The 25,868-nt window shown below is 42.7% G+C and overlaps 1 protein-coding gene across 1 annotated transcript; it reads right to left on the reverse strand.

Annotated features, from left to right (window-relative positions):
* Positions 1 to 7,360: 7,360 nt before the first annotated feature.
* Positions 7,361 to 19,563, reverse strand: RSPH1 (radial spoke head component 1). Its single transcript, XM_061359212.1, is given in 10 exon segments — positions 7,361 to 7,559; positions 9,295 to 9,438; positions 9,868 to 10,029; positions 10,032 to 10,104; positions 11,445 to 11,513; positions 17,002 to 17,137; positions 17,370 to 17,460; positions 18,670 to 18,775; positions 18,895 to 19,008; positions 19,434 to 19,563. Coding segments are annotated over 9 exon segments (951 nt in total). The 5' UTR covers positions 19,491 to 19,563; the 3' UTR covers positions 7,361 to 7,559; position 9,295.
* Between the last annotated feature and the right edge of the window lie 6,305 nt (positions 19,564 to 25,868).

Raw genomic sequence — 25,868 nt, forward strand, 5'->3', positions numbered from 1 at the left:
GTTCCTTCTTGACATATCTCTGCACGAATGCTGTTAGCCATCAGGCCATCCAACATTCAGGCTTTGGGACTGAGTGGTGTCTGACAAGCACCAGTGTTTGTGGGTGTGGAGATTTCGTATCTTGATCTTGCACCTGAAATGATTCATTTTGACTTTCTAGCTCTGGTGGTGTTCCTCAAGCTCTTCCTTTTCTGACAGTGCTCTCATTTTAAAGTGAAAATCAAATGACTCAGGGCAAAGACAGAAGCTCTTTAGCTAGCAAGGGAGGGCATAGGACTGCATCTCTGCTTGCAGCTCAAGCGCATGAGATGGGTAGCTACTGATGCAGCCCTGGAAAAAGGTGAAACCCCAAGTACCGTGACAGCCTCTTCTTTCTCCAGGGGAGCAGGAGGCCCCCTCAGTGCTGAGAAGACTGTGGCTTGGTTACTTTTCCACACCTCACCCCAGCACACACTTGCTGTCAGCTGTGAGGGGTTGGTGTGGTAAGGGACTGTTCTGAGCTGAGCCCTCAAGGCAGTGGCAAGGCTCCTCTGTGGTCTTCAGGGAAGGCTGTGAGGCAGAAGTCTAGCTGAGAAAGGGCCATACGGTACATGAAAATCAGCACAAAGGGGAAGAGCAAGGTGGTGAGGGAGGGAGCAACATCTCGGTCTTATGCTTAGCCATGCTAACGGCAACCAGCAGGGTCTCCCATCACACCACTTGCTGTCTCAGATTGGCCTCAGCCCCAACCACAAGAGAAAGTCTTGATGAAAAGCATCCCCTCTGAGCACCCTCTTTTGTCACTGAGGAGCCTGTGCAAGTGGGAAGGCAGGGGAAAATGGGGACAGCACGGTAATGGGGGTGGCAAGGGGCAAGAACCTGGCCTAGGGCATGGCACATCTCTGCTCATTCCTGGGAGGTTTGAGCTCAATGCCTGCAGAGGAGTCAGCTCACACCTCACAGTGCTCCCATGGGGTCTTCCTCTCTATGAAAGCTGTGGCTTTTGGTACAATTTTCTCTTGATTTCATGAAACAATTTCAAGCCACAGGAGAGGTGTCACCTGGCAGGCTGTCACCCCAGACTGAAACCCCAATGTGAGAAATGGTCCCAGCTTTAACAAGAGCTTGGGGGTGAACACAGGTTTACTTCTAAAGAGCACTTCGTAGGATCAGAGCTGAAATTATATCTTTAACATACAAGGGTTCTTCATTGTAAAAATCTAGTGCTTAGGAGAGAGAGAGAATTCCTGATGTGGTGTGTTATTAATATGAAACTATTTGCTGAACACAGGTGAAATTAAGGACATGTCCTTGGAAGCTTCAAAGTTGTTTTTGCAGTTAGCAAAAGACATATGGAATTCTTTTCCAGTTTCTTGATTTTACTTTTTTTTTAGTGCAACTTCAAAAAATAGATGTTGCTTTACTACACTGCAATTTTCTTTAATTGGATCTATTTCACTACAAACTTATGTACTTCAATAAATGTTTTTAGTACCACTTAGATAATCTGAGTGTTTTCTTTATATCTTAAAACCTGAAAATATAAATTCCTTTGATAAAGACCTACAGAGAAGTTAATCTATGGTGACACCTTGTGGGAAAACACGACCTCAGATTTAAGTGACTATGTAAGATCTGGTGTGGTTGAAAGATGGGTCAGAGAAGCAAGCTTTATGTGTTATTTGTTTTTCCAAACATGAATGCTCCTTCCATACACTTTGAAAAGATAGTAGCATAGAAATTTACAATAATGTTTGGGACTACTTTTAGGCAGAACTTCTTGGAGAGATACTTGAGTTCAGTTCTTCTCAAAAGCAAGATGAAAAAATCCTACAAACATTTCGTTCATGATTTTCTCAAAGCTTTCTTCTTGTGCCAGTGCTGACCTGCGCAATTCAGCTCAGAACAGCAGTTAATTCTGTTCCTTTCTTGTGAAAGTTTAAATCCTCAACTGAGGACTAAATCAGCTGAGTGGATTTTTTATTGTCTCCTGAGAGCTTTGTTATTGAAATGCTCCAAAACAAAGGGATTTTTCTTGTTATTTATTAAAAAAAAAGTTATTTTTATTATCTATAAGACTGCACGAAGCTGTTAACTGTGAGTTCAGAGAATGTATGGATCTGGTATTGATCTTCTAGTGCTTTTTTCAATGGGTGATTAAAAATTAAGATTTTCAAGCCTCTGAACTTGAGAACAGCATGAAAGCCTTGAACAAATAAAAGACTGCTACAAGGAATAGGAAGGAGTTAGTGAATAATTGAATTTTATAATACAGTGTTTGGTGGAGATCACAAAAGGTCTGGAGGGCACTCTGGGGCTCTTGACTCATAACACCTAGTGAGAAGACAAACTGTAAACCCTCTATATGGGATCTTCCTGAGCTTCCTGGGTTTTCTGTGATGATACTTTCTTGGTGTGAGATCTTGACAACTCCGAGCGCCTCATTTAGCTGCAATGAACTCTTGTGACCAGCTTCTACATCAACTGTGGAAAAGGCCTCATCTCTGGGGGAGAAGCAGCTCTGGAAGTCACATAAGATTGGGTTTCCTGATGTTTTTCTAAGACATGTGGAGCATAGATACTCTCAGCATCTTTTTTTTTTTTCCATGCACAGCTTCATACATGAGAGTTGATTACTGACTCTTAACCTCAGATTCATAATGTCTTACTTGTCATTGATGTACCCAAGGTCAGGTTGGACCTTGGGGGCTTTGAGCAACCTGGTCTAGTGGAAAATGGCAGGGGGCTTGGATGAGATGATCTTTAAAGGTCCCATCCAACCCAAATAATTCTATGATTCTATGATTTAAAGGTAAAGAACTGGACACCTAAATCAATATTAGATTGTCGTGGTTTAAGCTCAGTCGTAAATCACACAGTCTCTCTCTCACACCCCCACAACCCCCCCCCTTTCTTTCCCCTGCTCCTGGAGGGATGGGGAGGAGAATTGAAAGAATGTGACTCCCATGGGTTGAGATAAGAACAGTCCAGTAACTAAGGTATAACACAAATCACTGCTGCTACTACCAATAATAATAATGATAAGGAAAATAACAAGGGAAGAGAATACAACTACTCAACACTCACCAACTGATACCCAGCCCGACCGAGCAGGGCACCCTTCCAGGTAACTGCCATCAGTTCTACATCCTGGGCATAATGTGCTGTGGTATGGAATACCCCTTTGGCTAGTTTGGGTCAGGTGTTCTGTCTCTGCTTTCTACCGGCTTCCCCTCCTCCCTGGCAGAGCATGAGACTCAGAAAGTCCTTGGTCAGAGTAAACATTACTGAGCAGGAACTAAAAACATCAGTGTTATCAGCGCTGTTCCCAGGCTGAAAGTCAAAAACTCAGCACTGCACCAGCTACTAAGAAGGAGAAAAGATGACTGCTACTGCTCAACCCAGGACATAGATGCATAGGTTAAAATAGCCTAATATTTTCAAAGAATGCTTCACCAATTTTGGAGTAAGTTGTACAGTAGAGTGATAATCTAAGGTTGAAAACCTGGAAGGAAAGCTTCAAAGCCTTGAGTTCAACATCATATCCTCACATTCAGCACATATTTTTTTTTAGTCTATTTAGGAAGAAGTCTGAAAAAATGACTGCTTCGGTACTATCTGAAGAGGTCTTCGGTCACTACTGAAAAATTAAGAGGCAGAATGACAAGAGAGGCTACCATACCTTTGATTTGGAGAAAACTCCAGGAACAAACTCGCCAACAAAGTTTTCAAGCTGACAAGAAGGTATTCTTTATTGCAGTGCAAGGAGACACAGGGGATAGCTCCTCCTAACGTGTGTCCCCGTATTGCTACACAAGCCATCCTTATGGGCATACATACATATTCATGAGGCTACATATGGATTACATCATTTTCCAGAATGTTCCTCGCATGCGCACAAAAATGTGGTGGTGGTCTCTGAGGGTCGTTTACTTCTTCCAACAATCTTCATCACTTCTGGCACCCTTCAAAGTACGCTCTTTAGATGTTTATACCAGCTTAATTGGTTCGTTAACACCACAGACACATCATCCTGTCCTACTTACCAATTAGTTTAACTGCAGCCCATCCTGGACACCTGCCATTCCCAGATACTTCTTATCCTTACGTCCTGTTCTTTTAGCCTTTTTTTTCTTAAACTCAGTTTGTACTAACCTCATAAGGGCCTAAAACTATGTCAACTGCAGCAGTTTATCTTGTACAAGAATTATCAGTATGTTCTCTAGCTGTACTCTTTTTTTTCTCTATGTATCATGCACCTCAGTAATTTTCCATTGCTACTGTTACAAAGCCATCAAACTTAACATTACTTAAAACTGGTTCTAAAAGTTTATATATTTCATTTTGTAATTTTGTGCCCCTCTTGTCTCACCTTCGTGCAACAAGTTTGGGCAGGGGTTCCTCCCTCTTCAATTTACAAATGAAGTAACTACTATTAAGTAGTTTGCAAATGATCCTCAAGGTGTTTCTGGAAAAGGTAGTGAAATTAAATGTCTCTTCCAACAAAAGGACTCGTAGTCTCCAAAAGGAGCACTTTGTAACATGTTAGAGACTTCCAGATGTTCTTAGTTTTCTGTGGTTGTATTACAGACAGGATGCTGCTTTTTTTTTTTTTTTTTTTTTTTTTTTTTTAGCTATACCACTGGAGGTCACTCGTGTACTAATAAACAGTACAATGTTGCGTGGAAAAGGTAATATAAATTATCCAAGAATGAACTCAGCTTGACCCAAAGATTACTTTTAAATGTGAGCTGGGAAATACGTTGTGTGGATATTTCTCAGTACAGTAAAATATATTGAAATTAGCAAACAAACCAATGTTTTTTAGTTTTTTAGAAAAAGACAAAACCTACCAACATGAGCAGGCCAAGTTTGCTTTGATCTAACTACAGTAATAATGGAAATGCAGCATTTAAGAGGAAGAGATAAACACCTCTCAAAATCCTCACTGAAGTCACATCAGTGTGATAAGAAGTTGCAGACAAAATGGTATGTAAGGTAGGAGGGAAAAGATTGCATGGTGATTTTCTTACTACAAAATTTCTGGTACGACTAAAAATACAAGGAAGAAGTAATAAACTATTTCATATGACTTGTTTCCTTATCTGCACTTTCTGTTCACTCCATTTTTATCACTAACTTCAAAACTTCTAGGCGTAACTTTGCTGAAATTGTGAGTTGCAGAGAAAAGGAACTTTTTAAAATGTTTTCCCTCTTTCCTCTAAAATAAAACTGTAGTGTATCTTTCCTGTTCTGAGGTGAATAAGGAAACTCAGGTCCTGTCTCAGCAATACCAGTACATCTCTTATCCCAGCTGGGCCAAAACTGGTTATTTTACTTCAAAAAGAAGTCCGCTACTGGCTGGCAGCTCTTTACCTCAGGCTCCAGGCCCATCAACATTCATACCTACAGTACGAGAGAGTCAAATTCAGACAGATACATGTATTAATAATTAGGGTATCGCTTACACGTTATCAGGAAAAAGTGTTTCAGAGCAGAATTATTCACCTGCCAAAGAGGAGAAAAGATTTGTCTGTGGCATTTAGTGCTTGTGTAATACTTCTTTCAGCTCTGCCTCACTCTGTACTTTTAGCTTACTATTTTTATAATGTCATTTGATTCTGGTAGCTTCTAGGGGACTTCTGCAGCTGCTCGCTCCTGCTGGCTGCTTTCTGATTGACAGGTTCTTAATTTAAAAGGGTTTCATGTTCAGTAGTTGACTGCGTACTGATTAGGATGTGCTGGACTGGTTTTTGTCTGCTGTGTAAGGCATGCTTACTCAGTTAGGAGATAACAATGCAGCAAGCAAAGCTTTTGGCAATTTGCAAGGGTGCTGGGGAAAGGCAGAAACTCTCCTCCCATCAGAGTGGGACTGTGCAACACCAGTGCTGATGGGCTACTAGGCCTGATCTTCATCACCAGTGAAGAATGTACCCTTGGCACATCAGCGGTGACATCATAGGCAGGGATCGGGCTTGGGATGTTGTATCTGACTTTTTCATGGGGCTGTGGGGAATGGATTCCTCCCCTGTGGGAGGTGTGTGGTGGTCCAGATGCTGTCTGTCCAAGGACTTGCAGAAGGAGGTGTGCCGACTCTTCATTGTTAAGGAGAGTAAATGATAGATCATCAGGGTCTCCACAGAGGTGAGAGCTTGAGCCTGAGGTAGAGGGATGTCTAGGGGCTGTGCAGGTTGGAGCAGTGCATGGGGGCTCCCCTGAGGGAAGCTGTTGAAGTTCATGACTTCTGGCAGCAGGAGAAATGTTGTTGCTCCTTCTTGCACAGACTGAATACAGAGAGTTGGTATTGAGCTCTAATAGCCATAGGAGGGGAACAGATGCTGCTAAGGAAAGCTTCAGAGCCACTCATGCTTGGCTTGAGCATCTGCAGCAAATGGTAGCAGCTGGAGATCCTCTTCTGATACCTTGTACGATGGCTATTACTGCCATCCACTAAGAAACAACGTTCAGAAGTAGTAAGTAAATAAAGCAAGATGGTGGGACCAAGATACCCCTTGGGAAAGATAAAACAAGTCAAAAGGGAGCTTACCTTTAGTATATATATACAAATGTTTCCCAAACTAGGAAACTAAAAGAATGAACTAGGAACTGCTCTGTGTGCAGATGCAGAACTGTGATATCTTTGGAAAAACATGGTGGGACAGCTCACACACCTGGAGCTCTCCACTGAATGAGGGGATCATTAGTAAAAATAGAAAGGGAAAATAAGGAGAAGAGTTTTCCTCTATGTGAAGAAGCAGCTTGAATGCATAGAGATACTATGGACAACATGCTGGTTGAGAGCTTGTGGATATTAAGTGTGGCATAGTGTTGGGAATTTGTTGAAGATCTACTTTTTTACCCAAATCCGCTTACAGTCTCCTTTAAACAGCTTAGGGAAAGCTACATGGAAGCAAGAAACTTGGGACTGAGCTGCAACATACAATAGTAAATGAAGTAGTATACAGAAAGTGGAAGGAAAACATACTACAAAGAAAAAGATTTAAAAACACTGTACCAGTGTGTTAGGAACTCAAAATTCAGTTTTCAGCAAAATTCAGTTATCAAGGGGAGATTTAGGGTAACAAGAAGAGCTTCTACAGCTACATGAACAACAAGAAAAATAAACTAGGAAAATGTAGGCCTATAATTGGTATAGTGACAGGGGATACAGATAGAGCTGGGAAACCCAGCGCTACCTTTGTTTTCACAACTGCCAGCTGTGGGAGAAGATTGGTTTTGCTTCTGCAAGCGTGTGAGGACACAACTTCATGAATCCAGAATAATCTTGTAGTGAACCCAACAACTGACTACTTGCTATGTAGAATAAAGAAAGTTGTTGTGAGACTGCACACTGAGATCATAAATGTTTTAGAGATACATATTCCAGACAGAACAGTGACAGAAATGTTTGAATTTAAGTATCTTCACACGGCTTTTTTTTTATTAATAAAAATATTGCAGGACTACCGTAATGAATTATTTACTCCAAAATTTCCTTTCATTTGGCTCTTCATCTCTAATTATATCCAATTACTCTGCTCCCTGTGATTCTTCCTCCTTGTCTTCTAAACCACTAGCTCCTGTGGAGAGAAAGGAAAAACAGGACATAGAGATGCATTTAATTTCAAAATACTGGGAAGTAATCCTACTAACCTAAAACATAATTCTAGGACATAATTCCATTCTCCTCCCCCAATGTCTTTCGCTGCCAATACTTGAATTTAACTGCTATACATTGTCAGCTGCCAGACAGACTCAGTACATGCATATTGACTGACAGCCAGGCCATATGTAACTCAGGAATAACCAAAGAATGTCTCCTATTTAGATGGTATCATAAGAAATGTGGAGTGAGAAAGACGGAAATCCTGTGTGGAAAAAAATGACAGCAATGGGACAGAGAATACAAGGCTGCAAGAAAACAGATTTTGTTACGTCTGCTCTTCACAGTATGTGTATTTTTTCCAATCATTTCCTCTTACTGTAACTTAATCTTGTTAAGGACAAAAGGAAAATATGTTGCCTAATTAATTATGGATGTACACCTATGTTAAAAAAATTATAAAATCATCCAACTCTGATTCTAGGATAAAGAGCTGAAAGAAACTTTGAGAACATCCATCACATTCCTACATTTTCATGCATGTGCATTTGCATCTATGCTGTCTCTGACAGATACTTGGGTCCATTTTTCTTTAAAAATAGACAAAACCAGTAAGGATACCAGAACCACTTAATTGTGGTAGGCCAGAAAATTTATTATAATCAAGTTCAGTCAAAATGGTCATTTGAGTCCAAGATACTATGAAACAAGCCAGGCTCAATGATCTTCTGCCAGATCCAAAGCAGAGCTATGCAGGAAACCTGCTAAGATTTCTGCTTAATCTGATCCAAGCCCAGGACGTGGATGTCTGTCCTACACACAAGATCAGCTAGCTGGTCAGTCTTCCCTGAAGCAGGAGAGCACCTTCAGAGGTGATGGGTAAAAAGGAGAGCAAATGAACTACAAAAATTCCAAGAGCTGACCTAGACATCCAGGCATTTCCACATGGTTTAATAGTCCTTCTGATCCCTATGGATACTGTTTAGCTTTGATTTATCATAAAATGGACTGATTACAAAAAGGATAAATTCAGCTTATATTTTCATATATCAGATATGTAAACTTGTAAATGCTAGCACTTAATAAAGGCAAACAACAGAATTGGGTGAAGGCCTACAGGCTAAATATGAGTAATCATATTTGCATCCTTTTGTTGCTTCTTAGTAATCTTCTATTTAAAACAGGCTTCTGAATTCCGTATCTCTTTGTTTTGTAGGAGAAACAAACCGACTTGAGGCTGCTCAAAATAATGCATAACAATACCTAAAAATTGTTTCTTCATATTAGTTTTGCCTGCTTTTTTACTTCAGGTAAGAGAGTAAGAATGCATAGTTCCATTGATGAGAGAAAAGTGGAGTGCTCAAACCCCCCTGAATTTCCCAGGGTCTGAAATCTTCTCTTTTTTGTAATAAAAAATAGTTTGCAAATGCAATCACTAACAAACTCAGCTCAGGACATGCTGTCAACTATACAGGCAAGATAATGCTGCACAGAAGTGGCATTTCTAATTTGTGCTGTTACAGCATGTGAACTTGACTACTCAAACCCAGCTGACATCTATAGAGGACTGCCCCACCCTTATGAGAGGTAGAGTTTCCCATGGTCTCTTCAGCTTCATAATAGAACTCTTAGCAGCAGTATGACTTCAACAGATTGATATACATCATTTCAAACCCTGACTTAAGAATGAGCATGCATGCCCCATTCCTCACCTTAATCCTCCTGGTCTTTGTTTTCTTCTTCCTCTCTGTTTTCCTCCTCTTCTTCTCCTGTGTCCCTCACTGAGCTAAGAACTTCACTGGATGCTTCAAAAGCAGAAGGCTCATCATACCTACCCTCATCAGACTCATAAGTGACTGAAATAGGAGACATTAGAAATATCAAAGAAAACGAATTTTACAAATTTGCACTCAGCCATTGTTTTTATGCTGTAGCTAGTAACTTCTACTGAAGTCTGCACTCTTTACTCACAGGAGAAATCCCACAAAATCTTTTGTAACTGTTTATTATCAAGTTTGCATAACAAGCCAGTATATAGACTAAGATGATATACAGGCTTCCCAAGTTGTAACTCGTGCTCTATGAGATAAACCAGACATATATATATTGTGCAGTTTAGGAATAGACTTGGAAGTTTCTAACATTCAATACGTGGTAAATTATAGGACAAAAAAAACCCAAACAACCCAAACCCAAAAAATAAACCTCTTACACCACTTGATATTAGACCTGAAAAACATGGTTTCAGGGGAAACTCAAAGCATGGAGTGTCCAGTAGAACAAACCTGCAATGGATGGAATTGTCTCTTCTTCAGTTACTGCTGCTGCTGGTCTTTCTTCCATTCCATCTCCTCCTGCTCCTGCTTCTGGTTCTGCTGATGATGATGCCCCTAGAGAGGCTTCCTTGGGGGGACATGGGCTTTCCTCATGGGGAGTCCGGAGTGTTATTTGGTAATTTGTAATGCTTTCCACTTTGGCTCAGCAAGCAATGAATGCTCCTCCTCTTCTTCCTCTCCTTTATCCTAGAAAACAGCTCATGAAATCCAGCATCTCATCTTATAGGTATTATGGCAGTAACTAAGATGTTACTCCCTTAGATTTTGTATACTAAAACCTTTTTATCTGGGCTCAAAATGGTGATGATATGGCCTTTTAAAGTATTTACAGGTGGAGAAACTTCAGCAGCTGCAATTCTTGGAAGAGAACTACACTTTGAACCTTGATGAAATTAGTTGACTACTACTAATGCCAAATGCTTAACCTTGGGCTCTTAAATTAATGTTTAATACTCCAAAATCAGCACATCCAACACTGCACTGAAGATACTAGATACACACCATTTTGGATGCTTTTCTCCAAAAAAGCAAAACAGTCTACATGTTTTGCAAATCTCTATCACTAATGATAGGAGGTATTATTATTATTATTTTGTCCTTGTCTTAAGAAACAGCTGCTGGATTGAAGAATTTTCAAAGAGTCTGTAATGAGAACTAATTTGTCAGACAACAGAAGCAGCAAACTGTAAGCTAAAATGTGACACATTTTCATGAAATCAAACCAGTAATATTAACATACATTTATTTCTATGGTTATTTTGCAGCATAGTAATCAGAAATGTTTCAAAACATTCATGCATGAAGGAAAAAAAGGGCCTAATCCTAATTGCTTTCTACAGTTATTAGGAGTGCAGATATTAAGCTCCTAACAGGACAAGGACAACAATCATAGAATCACAGAATGGTTTGGATTGGAAGAGACCTTAAATATCATCTAGTTCCAACCCCCTGTCATGGATGGGGACACCTTCTGCTAGACTAGGTTGCTCAAAGCCCCGTCCAGCTCAGACTTGAACACTTCCAGGGATGGGAAGAGATCCACAGCTTCTTGGGCAACAATGGGACATACTTCCAAAACATGAATTTGCTGGAAATTACCATCTGTACACATAGCATCAAGCAGTTCAGAAATATAAGAATATTTGACTTTGTTTTCTGGTGTTTCAAACAACACAGAATACAGGCTAAACATACAGACAAATACATCTACATTCTTCTGTGGTTTGAAACTTCAAATGTTTTGGGAAGATCCTGATTCTTCTAAACTTTAAGCATAAAAGAATCCTGTCTGCAAGTACAGGAAAATCACACCTTGTACTTGTCTAAGATTACACGGCAGAGAAGCTAAAGAAAAGGCAAAATGAAACCTCGTTTAGTTCTGAAGAATGCATGAGTTTGTACCCTTTTTTGACTGATTACATCTACTTTAACATCAGTGTCTCTAAGGCATTTTATAGATTAGTCAACAATAGATTTGATTTAGAGAGTTCTACAATGTTCAGTATAATTTGCACTATTTTTTTTACCTGCTGTTGTGTGTATTCACCATGTTGTTCACATCCAATATCAAAGACATATTTGCCACGACCTACAGGCTGCACAAAGATACAAAAGTCAGCAGAACTATGAGGTTAACACATTCTAAGCATATAGATGTAAAATACGCTTTCCTGTAAAATTCATAAAATAGCCAATAACAATATAGTTAGAAAGGAAAGATTCAGGGAAACTTGTTATTATGTCCTAACAGGTTAATTCAGTTTCATATGTTACACTTAAGGTAAAAGAAATACTACAAAAGATCAGGAGCCTAGCTTCTTATTTTAAGTGGAAACAGATCATAGAATCATCATCATCATGGCTTGACTTCGCGAACGAAGATTTGGGAAGGGCTTTTACCCACGCTTAGTACAAGCGTGCTGATGACTAAGAAGGCCAATGTGGGATAGGCAAATCCGGCTACAAAAAGCACAGCAGAAGGTCTCCTTGGGTGGAACAGGTGGGACACGATTCTTCCTGCATTGTCTTTTCTCCTCGAGACTAGTTCTTCGTGAGCACTCAAAGGAGTCAGCGGCATTATGTATGGTGTGCCTCCAAGTCTCCCGATTGGAGGCCAAGGTGGACCACTGATGGTAGTCAATATGGCCAAGGCTAAGGTATTGTTTCAGGGAGTCCTTATATCTCTTCTTTGGGGCACCTCTCTTGCGGCTACCGATGGCAAGTTCACCATAAAACACGATCTTGGGGAGGCGGTGATCCTTCATTCTAGAGACGTGCCCTGCTCAGTGCAGCTGCAATTTCATCAATATGGCCTCGATGCTGGTGACCCCTGCCTGTTCGAGGACAGTGACATTAGACACATAGTCAGTCCAATGGATGTTTAGAATTGTACGGAGGCAGCACTGATGAAAGCGTTCCAGGAGTCGCAGGTGATGACGGTAGATGACCCATGATTCAGACCCATATAAAAGAGTAGACAATACAGTGGCTCTGTAGACACTGACCTTTGTACTTCAGGTGTTTATTACACCAGACTCTTTTATGAAGTTTTCCAAAGGCTCTATATGCCTTAGCTATTCTGTTGTCTATCTCTTTGTCGATCGTGGCATCCGAGGAAATGATGCTTCCCAGATAGCTGAACTGCTGAACTGTCTTAAGGTCTGACTCGCCGATGGTAATATGGGGATGGCGATGATCTTCTTGGGGTGCAGGTTGGTAGAGGACTACTGTCTTCTTCAAGCTGACTTCCAGCCCAAAAACCTCAGCCGCCTCCGCAAAGCAAGATGTTAAACGCTGCAGAGCTGCTTCTGTGTGGGCAACAAGGGCGGCATCATCAGCAAAGAGCAGTTCACGGACAAGATGGTTTAGGGTCTTAGTGTGGACCTTCAGTCGCCTTAGATTGAATAGGCTACCATCGGTACGATATCGAATATAAATGCCATCTTGTTCGTCGAGGTCTGCTGTAGCCCTTTGGAGCATCATGCTAAAGAAGATTGTGAATAAGGTCGGTGCGAGAACGCAACCTTGTTTCACACCATTGGTTATTGGGAAAGGCTCAGAGAGTGCATCGCCATACCTGATTTGGCCTTGCTGATCCTCATGTAACAGAATAATCATTTTGAGGAACTTGGGGGGACAACCTAATCGTTCTAAGATCAGCCATAAGCCTTTCCTGCTCACAGTGTCAAAAGCTTTGGTGAGGTCAACGCAAGTTACGTATAACCCCTTACTCTGTTCTCTACACTTTTCTTGCAATTGTCTGAGAACAAATACCATGTCTGTGGTACTTCTATTAGCCCTGAAACCACACTGACTTTCAGGTAGAAGTTCTTGTGTGATAGCAGGTACTAGTCTGTTCAATAGTATTCTTGCAAGAATTTTACCAGCAATGGAGAGCAGAGTTATACCACGGTAGCTTGAGCAGTCTGACTTGGCACCTTTTTTCTTATACAGAGTGACGATGATTGCGTCACGAAAGTCTGACGGTATTTTGCCTTGTTCCCAACAGCACACAACTAGCTCATGAAATTTAGCGTGAAGTGCTTGGCCTCCATGCTTCCATATTTCAGGTGGGACTCCATCAACCCCAGCTGCCTTGCCAGTTTTCACCTGCTGTATGGCCTTAGGAGTCTCTCCCATGGTAGGGGCTAAATCCAATTTGTTTTTCACTGGATGCTGCAGAATGTGCTGGATTCCTTCACTTTGGACTACACGATTAGCACTAAAGAGGGTTTGAAAATGTTCAGACCAACGATTCAGGATGGAGATTTTATCTGTAAGAAGCGTTCGGCCATCTGCACCAAGTAAGGGGCTTTGCACCTGGAATGTGGGTCCATACACTGCCTTCAGAGCCTCATAGAATCCTCTGTGGTCACCCAAATCTGCACATAGTTGAGTCTTTTCTGTTAGGTTGAGCCACCACTTGTTCTGGATGTCTCTTAAGTTTCTGTTGGAGTTTGCTACATGCAAGACGAAAGGCTGCTTTTCTTACATGGCAGAGTGGCTGAACGAGGTGTGCTTGATGAGCAGATCTCTTTTTTGTCAGCAATTCCTGGACCTCCTGGTTGCTATTGTCAAACCAGTCTTTGTTTTTCTTTGAGGAGAACCCAATGGATTTTACGGAGGACTGCAGGATGCTGTTTTTGATATGTTGCCAAAGCGCTTCAGGAGAAGAATCTATAAGTTGGTCTTCAAGCCTAGTTTGAAGGTTAGCCTGAAAGCTGTCCCTCACTGCAGCTATTTGAAGATTATCAACACTGAGCCTCCTCCTTGGAATGCTGCCCCTCTTAGGTTTGGGCTTGAAGTGGAAATTAAGTTTGCAACGCACAAGGCGGTGGTCTGTTTGGCATTCTGCACTAGGCATCACTCTGGTCTGGCAGACATCACGAATATTTCTCTGGCGCACTAAAACATAGTCAATAAGGTGCCAATGTTTAGATCGAGGATGCATCCAGGTTGTCTTCCAGCTGTCTTTCTGCTGGAAGATAGTGTTGGTGATGGTAAGCTGTTGCTCTGCACAGAACTCTAGTAAGAGGTGACCGTTATCATTGCAGCTGCCAACACCGTGCTTGCCTAGTACTCCTTTCCAGGCTTCAAAGTTCTTTCCTACTCGGGCATTGAAGTCACCAAGGATTATGATCTTATCTTCTATAGGAACTTTCTGAGTGAGGTGACGCAGGTCGGAGTAGAATTTTTCTTTTTCTGCAGGGTCAGCTTGCAGAGTTGGAGCATATATGCTGAAAAGAACAACGTGTTGCTTATTGTGTAGTGGAAGACGTAAGGAGATAATACGGTCGGAATGACCTATCGGCAAATTTTCAAGTTTAAAGGCTATGGAGTTTTTAACCATGAATCCGACTCCAGAAAGATGACTTTCAGTTTTGGGTTTGCCTGACCAGTAGAGTGTATAGCCAGCACCATGTTCTTTGAGGCTACCTTCCTCATGAAGGCGAACTTCACTGAGAGCAGTGATATCGATGTTAAGTCGTGACAATTCATGGGCAATTAGCACAGAACGGCGCTCAGGACGCCCACTGTTCACTGTATCAAGCATGGTTCTGATGTTCCAACATGCGAGTGTCAATCTGGACACACCTTTGGAGGCAGGTGTATGCCTTTGTCTCTTTGTCTTTAATTGACCACAATAGAAGATGCCCGTTCGCCGCGGCTAGCCAACCAGGTGGAGGGGGAGATGAGCTTTGGTTAGGCCACCTTTTCTAGGCCTCTCTCCATATGGAGCAAGCAGTGCTGTCCTTGAAAAAGGCTGCTTGGTCATTCAGGATGCTGCCGAACAAGACTGTCATCTCCTGGGTCAGACTTGAGCGACCAGTGTCCTGAACCGCCTGCATGCAGGGTTGGGTCTGCGACTTCCAGTGCACCTTATCACCTGCCGTTTCGTCCCTCGCCTGTCGCTGCAGGGCTTTGCAAGTGTGGGTAAACCCTTTGGGCCTGCGCAGTGGATTTATTTTAGGTGAGGCACAGCGTGCGCAGAACTGGCCTCACCCTTTACACCTGAGGTTTATCTGCCAGGGCCTAGCGAGCTTGGACGGTGACAGCAAAGTCCTCAGGTCGTAGGTTTAATTAGAGTATCCTTCTCTTAGATGGATGGCCTTACAGGGCTACACGAGCTCCATCTGCCCGGGTTTGAAGTTGGAGTTGTCCTTCTCCTAGGATGGTTGCCTGAAGGCTAGTGAGCCCATCCTGCCCATGGACACACTTTGTCTGACCCTTCATTTGAGAGCTGACTGGCATGGGAGACCCTACCAGAAGCATAAGCCACCACCAGCATAACTCCCAACTTCACAAGGGCACGCAAGCTCTTTCCCCACGACAAGGGGGTGTCCGTGAAAGAGATAGAATCATAGAATCACAGAATAGTTAGGGTTGGAAAGGACCTTAAGATCATCAAGTTCCAACCCCCCTGCCATGGGTAGGGACACCTCACACTAAACCATGTCACCCAAGGCCTTGTCCAGCCTTGCCTTGAACACTGCCAGGGATGGAGCATTCACAACCTCCCTGGGCAACCTATTCCAGTGCCTCACCACCCTAACAGGAAAGAATTTCTTCCTTATATCCAATCTAAACTTCCCCTGTTTAAGTTTAAACCCATTACCCCTTGTCCTACCACTACAGTCACTAATGAGTCCCCAGCATCCCTATAGGCCCCCTTTAGATACTGGAAGGCTGCTATGAGGTCTCCACGCAGCCTTCTCTTCTCCAGGCTGAACAGCCCCAACTTTCTCAGCCTATCTTCATACAGGAGGTGCTCCAGTCCCCTGATCATCCTCGTGGCCCTCCTCTGAACTTGTTCCAACAGTTCCATGTCCTTTTTATGTTGGGGACATGAGGAACAGGATCACCTCCTTCGACCTGCTGGTCACACTCCTTTTGATGCAGCCCAGGATATGATTGGCTTTCTGGGCTGCAAGCGCACACTGAAGCCAGCTCATGTTCATTTTCTCATCGACCAGCACCCCCGAGTCCTTCTCCACAGGGCTGCTCTGAATCTCTTCTCTGCCCAACCTGTAGCTGTGCCTGGGATTGCTCCGACCCAGCTGTAGGACCTTGCACTTGTCACGGTTAAACTTCATGAGGTTGGCATCAGCCCACCTCACAAGCAAGTCAAGGTCCCTCTGGATGGCATTCCTTCCCTCCAGCGTATCAACCAAACCACACCGCTTGGTGTCATCTGCAAACTTGCTGAGGGCGCACTCAATCCCACTATCCAGGTCAGTGAAAAAGATGTTAAACAAGACCGGTCCCAACACCGATCCCTGAGGGACACTGCTCGTTAATGGTCTCCAGCTGGACATTGAGCCATTGACTACAACTCTCTGTGTGCGGCCATCCAGCCAGCTCTTTATCCACCGAGTGGTCCATCCATCAAATTGATGTCTCTCCAATTTAGAGACAAGGATGTCGTGCGGGACAGTGTCAAATGCTTTACACAAGTCCAGGTAGATGACATCAACTGCTCTACCCCTGTCCATCAGTTCTGTAGCCCCATCATAGAAGGCCACCAAATCAATGTGAGTCGATGCTAACTGTTCAGATGACTAAAGACTTCTCCAGCACACTTACCTTTCCATTTGAAAACCTGCCCTTAAATCTGTGGTTTAGGTAGATAAGTTCAGCTTCTCCTTCCTGGTTTCCATGTGCCCAACCACCAACATATTTATATCCTGTGTCTTTATAGACATATGTACCTTGCCCATGCCTAAGGAGGAAATAATAATTTTGCTTTATATTACTGAAAATTAAGAATTTAGGATGTTACTATACTTTAGGTATTAAAACTGTATTGTTTAAGTAGCTGAAATGACTCGAACTAAATTGTCAAGGTCATCCAGCAGCGCTTGATTTGCTGCAGTCAGCCATGCTTTGAAAATAACCTTTGCATTTTAATGCCATTGGGTGACTTGAAAAATCACTGTAAGAATGAAACAAACCTATAGTGGTTAAACCACTCGCCAGTATAGGTGTCTCCATTTGCATAGGTATACTGTCCATAGCCATGCCTCTGGTCATACACCCAGTCTCCTTTAATGAGAATACGATAAAAACAGTGTGAGACATGATTTATTTCATTGTGTGATACAGTGATCAGTTTGCAGAGTTATCATACATGAATTATTAGAGAAGGAAAAGAAAGTTATGACACCACTGTGATTCCTTACCATTCCTTACACCATTCCTTACTCTAAGCCCTTGCTCTTTTTAATTTCATCATCCCTCTCCACTCATAGTCATGCAACTGCCTGACCTCCCTTTCACTTTCATCACCATCTGTCTCCGTTATAACTCTCCATTATCATTATTAACATAAAAAGCCATGTAATGTCCTGCTCCTATCTTTAAATTTGGTAATGTATTACAGTTGCATTAGATAATGTGACATTTCCATTCAAATAAAAAGAGGGACTACTTCAGTTTGACTCATTTGCTAGAATGGTCCTGCCAGTCGGTGGGTGGGGGGCAGGGGGGTATATACTCAAAAGGATGCTAGACTTTGTGTCTTTATTGTCCTCTATTAAAACTGAAGAGAAATTAAAAACAAAACAAAAGAAAACAGACATAGGCGCATATGTAAGGCAAGAGTAGGCTGCTCTTTTCACTCTCTGCTCCTAGCCCTCACAATGTGAAAGGTTTTTCTTGCATGGCTTAAAAAGAATGGTGGGAGATATTGTCCTTTGAAGCCTAATTGATATTCAGAGTGTTTTGGATACTATCCTGGAAGAAGGGAAACAAGGCAAGTTTGAACCTCTTCAAATTTCAGAGGCATTCCAATCCCTGAGTAAGTGCTCTAATCAGTAAGCTGATTTTAAAAGATGGACCTAATAAAGTCCTAAAATACTTTATACTGAATACATGTGTCATTCTAATCATCATTCAGAAGTATATTTTCTTCTACTGAGATTGCATCAATTTGTAGAAGATACTTAATATTTCTCAGAACTTGAAGGACATGACAAGAATATACCACTACTAAATACTTCACTTTTCATAATAATTGACATAAATCCCCGTAAGTAAACCCCACACTTCTCAGAGCTTGTAGTAAAAAAAAAAAAAAAAAAGTCATAAAAGGGAAATATTTTGTAGTAAATTTCTGTTCTTAAAACAATGCTTCCTCCAATTCACTATCTTCTTGCATGGGGGGGTGGGGGGGTGGGAGGGAGGGGTGGGTGATGGGGGGGGAATGTGTCCCTTCAGTTACAGAAATCCTTTCAACTGTGTTCAGTGTTTTACCTTCATATTTTGATCCATCTGGGTAAAAAAATGTGCCCTGGCCATGCTTCTTGTTTCGAAGATATGTTCCAATGTAGCGAGAACCATTCTTAAACCTGTAAGTCCCCTGAAACATATTTGGTACAGATAAAATACTTGTAAGTCCTCAACCTTGTTTCAGTGCAGCATCTAAATGAACAGAACTGCTGCAACTTCAGCACAGCCACTGACTTCTGTGACTCTTACCTGCCCATTTCTGAGACCATGTTCATATTCCCCATCGTATGTATCACCATTGGGTAGACGTGCTTTTCCATGTCCGTGTCGCTCCCCTTCTGCATTGCGCTCACCTTCATACTCCTGATTAAATGCGAAAAAAAATCCTTTCAGAGGGCTGGACCTGACTGAATCTAACCTCACTAGACAGAAGTAAACAGGAGTTTGATCAAAGCTGCTCCAGTTTGGCTCGAATCACAGATTACAGGAGCACCTGGTCAACAGAGGCACTGCTTATCAGATACTTTCATTGGCAACCAGAGGCTTTCCTCCCTTCCTGACACACTGCTGCAAAGTATGGATAACTCGTGGAGAAAGTGAGGCAGCTCCCAACTGAACCGGTGCAGCCCCGTTGCCGAACCTCCCCCTCCCGCGCAAGGAGCGCCTCGGGAGCTCCCCCAGACCCTGCATTACAGTATTTAAGACGCCGTGACCGGTCACGTTCACGCTTCCCCTTCCCCGCCGGCGCTCCCCTGAACCCTGCCCCCACCAGCAGCGCCCCGACGGACCCCCAGGGTGTCCTCGGCTTCTCCCTCCTCGCTCCACTCCTCACTCTCGTCCGACATGGCTGCGGCGTCCCCGTCACCGTGCCAACCAAGGCGGGAGGGCGGAGCAGCAGGCTGCCGTTGCTGCCATGGCAACGCTCGCCCCATACCCCTCTCGCGCTGCTGTCCCGGGTGCTGAGCGCAACGGCCAGCGCCGCCCGTCACCGCGGGGCGGCGGGGGAACGGTGAGGACGGGCGAGGGCCGCTGAGGAGAAGCGCTGGCGGCGGCCTGCGCCGTTACCGAGAGCGAAGCGCCCCGCCTCCCCTGGAGGCCTCCCTGGCTGCCCCGATAGTTCTCGGCGCGGAAGTGCTGGGGCAACCAGCACGGCGACCGTCAGCGGAGTGTCGATGTTAGTAACGCGCGGCGGCGTGGGACCCCGCCTTTCCCCCGGCACAGGTCTCACTTCTGCTTCTTGTACTTTGCTTTTCTCGACCTCTTCCTTTAGTGTCGTGGAGCAGGCTGGTGATACCGGAGGTGCGACCAGAGACCACTCAAGCTCCCAGCAGTTTGGCTGGTTTGGCCTGTAAACTACATCTTAGATTTTAAAAGTATTCCTGCATATAGATATTTATTTTATTTTTCTTTTATGTCAGATTTAATGATATTCAGAAATTCCAGTCCCTGGGTCTTATCTTTTTGGTATGTATCTTACGGCTTCAGCCTGAGGATGAGTCTCATCCATGGGCTTAACAGATCAGACTTACTCCTCCTGCACAGCCTGGTGAATCCCACTGGAAATCCAGTACATGCCTTAAACTGGAGCCAGAAGACCAACGACATTCAGCTCCAGTCACTGAAATCCCACAGGATTTCCACAGTTGGCACAACGGCATGGCTGGAGACAGAGGACCCACATGTACTTCCTGGGAGGCGTCACAGAAATGCTCTTGGGCTGGCACTGGCACACGAGGGGAACTGCTGTACTGTTTAGCAGTCAGGCTTTGCATTTTGGGGCACTCTGAAGAGATTCCTCTCCTTCTTACACAAAAGCACAGCAGAACAGGCTGTGTGGGTAACTCAGGGGTCAGGACAGAGGCAGGGCAATGCTCTGGTGCTGGTCACTTCTGGAGCTTAGGCACTGGAAGTCATCAAACAGCCATGTGAGCTGGCCTGGAGAATCCTGTGTTTCTGCAGAAATAAGTGGAGTGCAAGTTAACCTCTCCTGGATGTTCTAAGTGCACTGAACTGCTGTGGTGACAGGGGCACTGTGCAGTTCTAACAGAGTTACTAGTGAGGCAGAACAATGAGTCAGTCCGGTTTTTACGTCACTTCAACATCTGCTGCTTTCACACTGGTTTTACTTCCACTTCATGTTTTTTCTTCTCCCTTTAGTAGCTGTAATTCTCAATGATCTTAATATGTAGGAAGTTATCTGTATTCTGGCTTTTCTTCAGACCCTTCAATCAACTCAGCAGTGATCTATGTTAACTCTGATGACAAGTTCAGTCACCTCAGGCAGTCAAGAGTCTTCCATACTAATATGACTACAGCTAAATCAATGGAGGGAAGCAAGAGAAGGGCTTTCCTTTCGCAAGAGGCCAAGAAGAGTAGAAGGGAGTAGCTCACAAGGAGAAGGAGAGGGGATATTACCTTATAGCCACCCTCAGGCCACATTAATCAATAATAATACCCCAAGCAGAAAATACCTGCTTTGTGTTTTGTCATCCTTTTTTTGTTTCATATGTGAGCTTCAGTATTCAAAAACTATCCCTCCTAAAGAAGATCTTATTTGCCTCAATGCAAGGTAGTGCCTTCTTATTCTTTACATGGGAAAATGCCCTAAAAGTCTACCTTTGCTAAGGGAGTTGATGACAACTGCATTACAGCTCATGCCCATGTCCTGAGGAGGTTGAAAACAGTTGTCTCACTGAATGCAAGTGGTACTTCGCTCCTCCACAAAGCAGCAGCTTCGTAGAGCTTGCGGGATCTTGGCAGGACTCAGGGACTGCCAGCGATACAAGAGTCTGGCAAATCACCTCACTACCACTTTGCACTCTGATTTAACAACTGATGTTTCAGAGAAGGAGCCATGCGAGGGTATGCAGGGTGAAAAGAAGTTTGCTAACTAAGCATTGGGTAAAGGAGGTGGTACTTCTGAGGTAGGCAGCAAAAGGAGTGACAAGTAGTCAGAAAATGTAGTGAAGGGCACCTTATTCCACAGGTCAAAGCTTTATCACCCAAGCACAAAGAAAACCAGGGCCATCTCTATACAAAGATACACCATATATTGTGTCACTTATGTGGCATGTGTGTTGTTTTGTTTTCTCTGGGGCAAAGATAAAAAAGGAAGAGAACTATTACTCCATACCATCATGTTCTCAGCTCATAGGAACCATTCTGATTTCCAAGTTAACGCCCAGTTACTAATTGGAGAGTGCTTTCCAACTGAAATGTTTAAGAACACTGAAGTTAAATTTGTTAGCTGGCAGAGCATTTATTAATGCAAAAACTGTGTCATTATTTTTCTTTCCTACACATCCCCAGCATTTGACTAGGGAAGCCTAATTTGCAGAATGGCTGTACTGTTAATAAGTAACTGCAGAGTATACAAGGTACTGCTCTGATTGCTTACCTCCTGCAGAACTGTGTATGAGTGCATGCTATCTGAAGCATAGCCTGTGCATTTCCTCCTTTCTCATTCTTGATGATGCCCCAGCTTCTTCTTTCACCTAAGGATGGCTAAATTCTTTTATCTACAGTAAGGTAATGTCTCTAATTATGAAACTGGTTACTTAGTCTGTGAACAGCATATTAATCCTAAGCAGACACTGTGGCTCAGCGATGGAAGGGAAAATATGTTTGGGATGCATATAGAGGTGCTGCCTCGATGACAAAAATAACTGAATATGCCTTCTGGCTTCAAAGTTGACATAGCCCAGGGAACAGCTGTGACACAAACAGGAAGCAGTGACAAGCTGTCAGAGACACTTCCACTAATGATCACTCACTGCTCCTGCTCAATGTATTATTTCAGAGTCCTGAAGGAGGAAAGGGTCTGAAAGCAGAACAGTTCACTCTCCTTGGGAGACAGCCAAGAACTGTTTATCCATAAAATCTAAACTGCTCTGAACCTAGGAGTGGCAGACGGCAGAAACATCTATACATCAGGGTCACATCATTTGACCTAAATGAGGGAGGCATCATTTAAAATTTTCTGTACCTAGAAACTATCTTGTTTATACGGATGCATATAATTAGTGACAAGGAGGATATATTTTGTAGTTTCTGCTCTTCCAGTTGCATTTGGGTGTGTTTCAATCTCAAAGTTAAGCCTTAAGTATGTTAATACTGAAAGAAAGGGCTGCTATTATCCTTATTTTCTTGTTCTTCCTCCTTTTGCATCAAAGGACCAACATAATACCATAAATATTCTTAAGGTCCCACTGAACTTGTATACAAATTTCATGTAGCAAAAAGCCTGAGAGAGTAAGTCAATGTGCTCATTGTCTGCTCTGCTCTCACTGCTGGCACTGACTCCCAGTCACCCTGGCAGGAGAGGGCAGGAGCTGCCACGAAACCTGGTTTGTAGTTTGATCAGAAGTCCCACATGGAGAGAGAGAGCTCCAGAGAAATCCAAAGCCGTTGCTGCCAGAGGTGCTTACAAACAGAAAAAGATAGTGACATACCAAAGCAAAAGGCTACCAGGCACAGGGCCTAGTAAGGTTTCTCCTACTGGAGGAGCTCCCTGAGTGTCATTTTATGCTGCTTTGCAGGTCCTCACTTTGAATTTAGTCACATTGTTCCTCTGTAGGGGCAAAAGGCTAAAAGGCACTTTTAAGCCCTGTTATGCCCTTGGCTGTCTTTGGACTTTGCCCTGTGTTAAAGATGGAGGAGGCTTCTGGCAGTGCAGATGCTTTGCAGGGAAAACGCTGCTGTGCCAGTCCTGGAAGCTGGGGCTCCTTCTGGCATGTTGCACAATAAATGTTAGAAACAACAGTACTATTTGTTCATCTCTACATTGTAATCAGTGTCTTTGCTTCCAAGGGGTGATAACAATACAGCAGGGTACAGACATTGCATCTGATGTGGTAAAGGTGGCATGCTTCTCACTTCACACTAGGTGCACTTTGCATTCCTGCCCTCTAGGAGTTCTCTGCTCAATGCCCCTGTCCCACCACGCATCCTTCTTCCAGGGACGATGCCTCTGTGAACCAGCTTTTCTCCTCCTGACCAGTGATCTGGCTCTAGGGAGCTGCCTTTCGAATTCTGCCATTAAAATTACTAGGAAGAGTGGTGGTAATTTGCCTGGTTCACAGGTTGGTTTCCTCACTTCACGTGCTCTTCAATCACTGTGGACAGAGATGGTTACTTTGTGAGGGCCAGTCCTTGGGCACTCAAGTCAATCTGAGTTTTCCTCTGGGATAAATTAGAGATGCAGATGACCATTTATTGCTTTTGGTAAGGGCAGACCTGCTCAAGATTGTGTTTTTCGAGAGGGATTTAAAAACCAGATCTCTCTGGAGAAATACTTTGTTATCTTTCAGAAGACACTCATTTACATCTTTCTCCTGATAAAAGGTAAAACCACAGTCGAGTGGTCAGTATCAGATCCTAGCAAAGTATAAAGTGGAGTTGTCAAGAAAAATTTAATGAAACCAGCTCTCTTCCTCACAAAACTTATATATAAACCAGACTTTTAAATTAGCCTTTGGGAGAAAAAATGTAGGATTGTGGAATTAATATCTAAAGAGAAATTCTTGTTTGGGAATATACATTTCAGGTCTTTTTATTATTCTGCAATATCTGCTATCAAACATAGAAAGAACTCAAAATATTTTCTTACATTATGGGAGCAAACAGTGGACAAAGTGGCATTTACTATCACTAACTTCCATGTATTTTGGGTTGGTTTTTTTCCTCCAATTCAAAACAAAATTGGATTCTGAAATGTCAAAATCCTTTGCAAAATGGGAACTTCTGTCCGCATAGCTCTCTTTAAGCACTCTATGGGCAAAAAGCAAGCTGCTTAGTATGTTTGTATGTTAAGTGAAGATAACCTCTTCTTGTGCTTTCAACCAAGCCAGAAAAACGAGTAAATGATCTTTCAAGCCACTCAGTTTACAACTGTCTCCTCCAAATACAATTAACATTGGGATATCCTGAAGGTGGGATGATTAGAAAAGTGTGGTTTGTATTAAGCCGTTCTTGGAATACCGGTAATACTTTTGCATCTTGGCCAAATATAAACTTTCAGTTCCCTTCTGCAAGGTATCCAAGGGAAAGCATTATGCTGTATTTATACCTTTCCTCCCATTTCTCTGACTTTACTGCTCTTTTTGAAGTAGAGAGTGCATTCTGTTCTTCAGACATGTAGGAAATATATCAGCTTTATCTTTTATCTAGGGGTTCTCCCTTTCCACTAAAGTGCAGCAGGGACATACACAGGTCACTTCTATTCCATTTAGGAAATTGTGGCTAATATATCTTCTGAAAACTTTTATGACAGTGTTACTACTACTACAAAGAAAGCAGTTGCCATTTGTGACATAAAAACTATATGACACTATTTATGTCAGTGTAAGAATAAAGCAGTGTTAATACTACATTTTTCTTTACTTTTTTCTGGAAGTGGGTTTTGTTTCATTAAACAAACAAAACCCCAAACCTAAGCTTCTTTAGTCAGGCATAGCTTGTAATGATATAAAACTAAAGCACTCCAATTCTTTTGTTCATACTATCTGAAGTCCTAACTCAGAAAGAGTTCAATAGAGAAGAATGAAACGATTGAGGTAGATGGGACTAATTTGCTGTTTCCTCATTCCTGTCAGCTTGTATATCTCCATACTTCATCTTCTTATACATGACTCACAAGACAATTGCTTTGGTGTAAGCTCTCTGTTCTGGTCTGGTTTCTATTTTACCATAGTATTTGTAACTGTTCTGGTATTTGATACCTATTAAAATATGCCTCAGTCCTTTCTTCTCACATAGTTACCTCCCCGGATCACATTTGCAAGCACGGAGAAATGAAAAATACCAGTAGTCTACCTGCCTCTCAATCTGTTTACTCCTCAGCAATTGTTTATGTAGCCATTTTTGCACTTCCACTCAGCTCTCCAGAAATTTACGAAGAGTAGAAATAAGGACAAAATAACAAGAGAAACTCTTCCATTTCCTACTGGAAGCAGAAATAAATCCTTCAAGATAATCTCCTCAAAATAGATGTTCTCTTGTAATGACAGATGGTCCATATATTGTTTTACAGACTCCTTTTATAATAATACAGCTTGGTTGTGTTTGGGTTTTTTAAGATTCTGCGTTCTCAGTATGTTCTTGTTCATTTTCCTGCAAGCATATGGCTAACAGTATGAAAGAAGACTTAGGTCTCTAACCAGGGAACCTTCATCCTAGCTGCTGGGGCCACTGATTCCTGATCTCTCCCTCCAGTAGATCCTACC

Source organism: Neopsephotus bourkii, unplaced genomic scaffold (genome assembly GCF_033783945.1).
Source record: "Neopsephotus bourkii isolate Nb327-2 ecotype Australia unplaced genomic scaffold, CSIRO-AGI_Nbou_v1 NB_962, whole genome shotgun sequence".
Lineage (NCBI taxonomy): Eukaryota > Metazoa > Chordata > Aves > Psittaciformes > Psittacidae > Neopsephotus > Neopsephotus bourkii.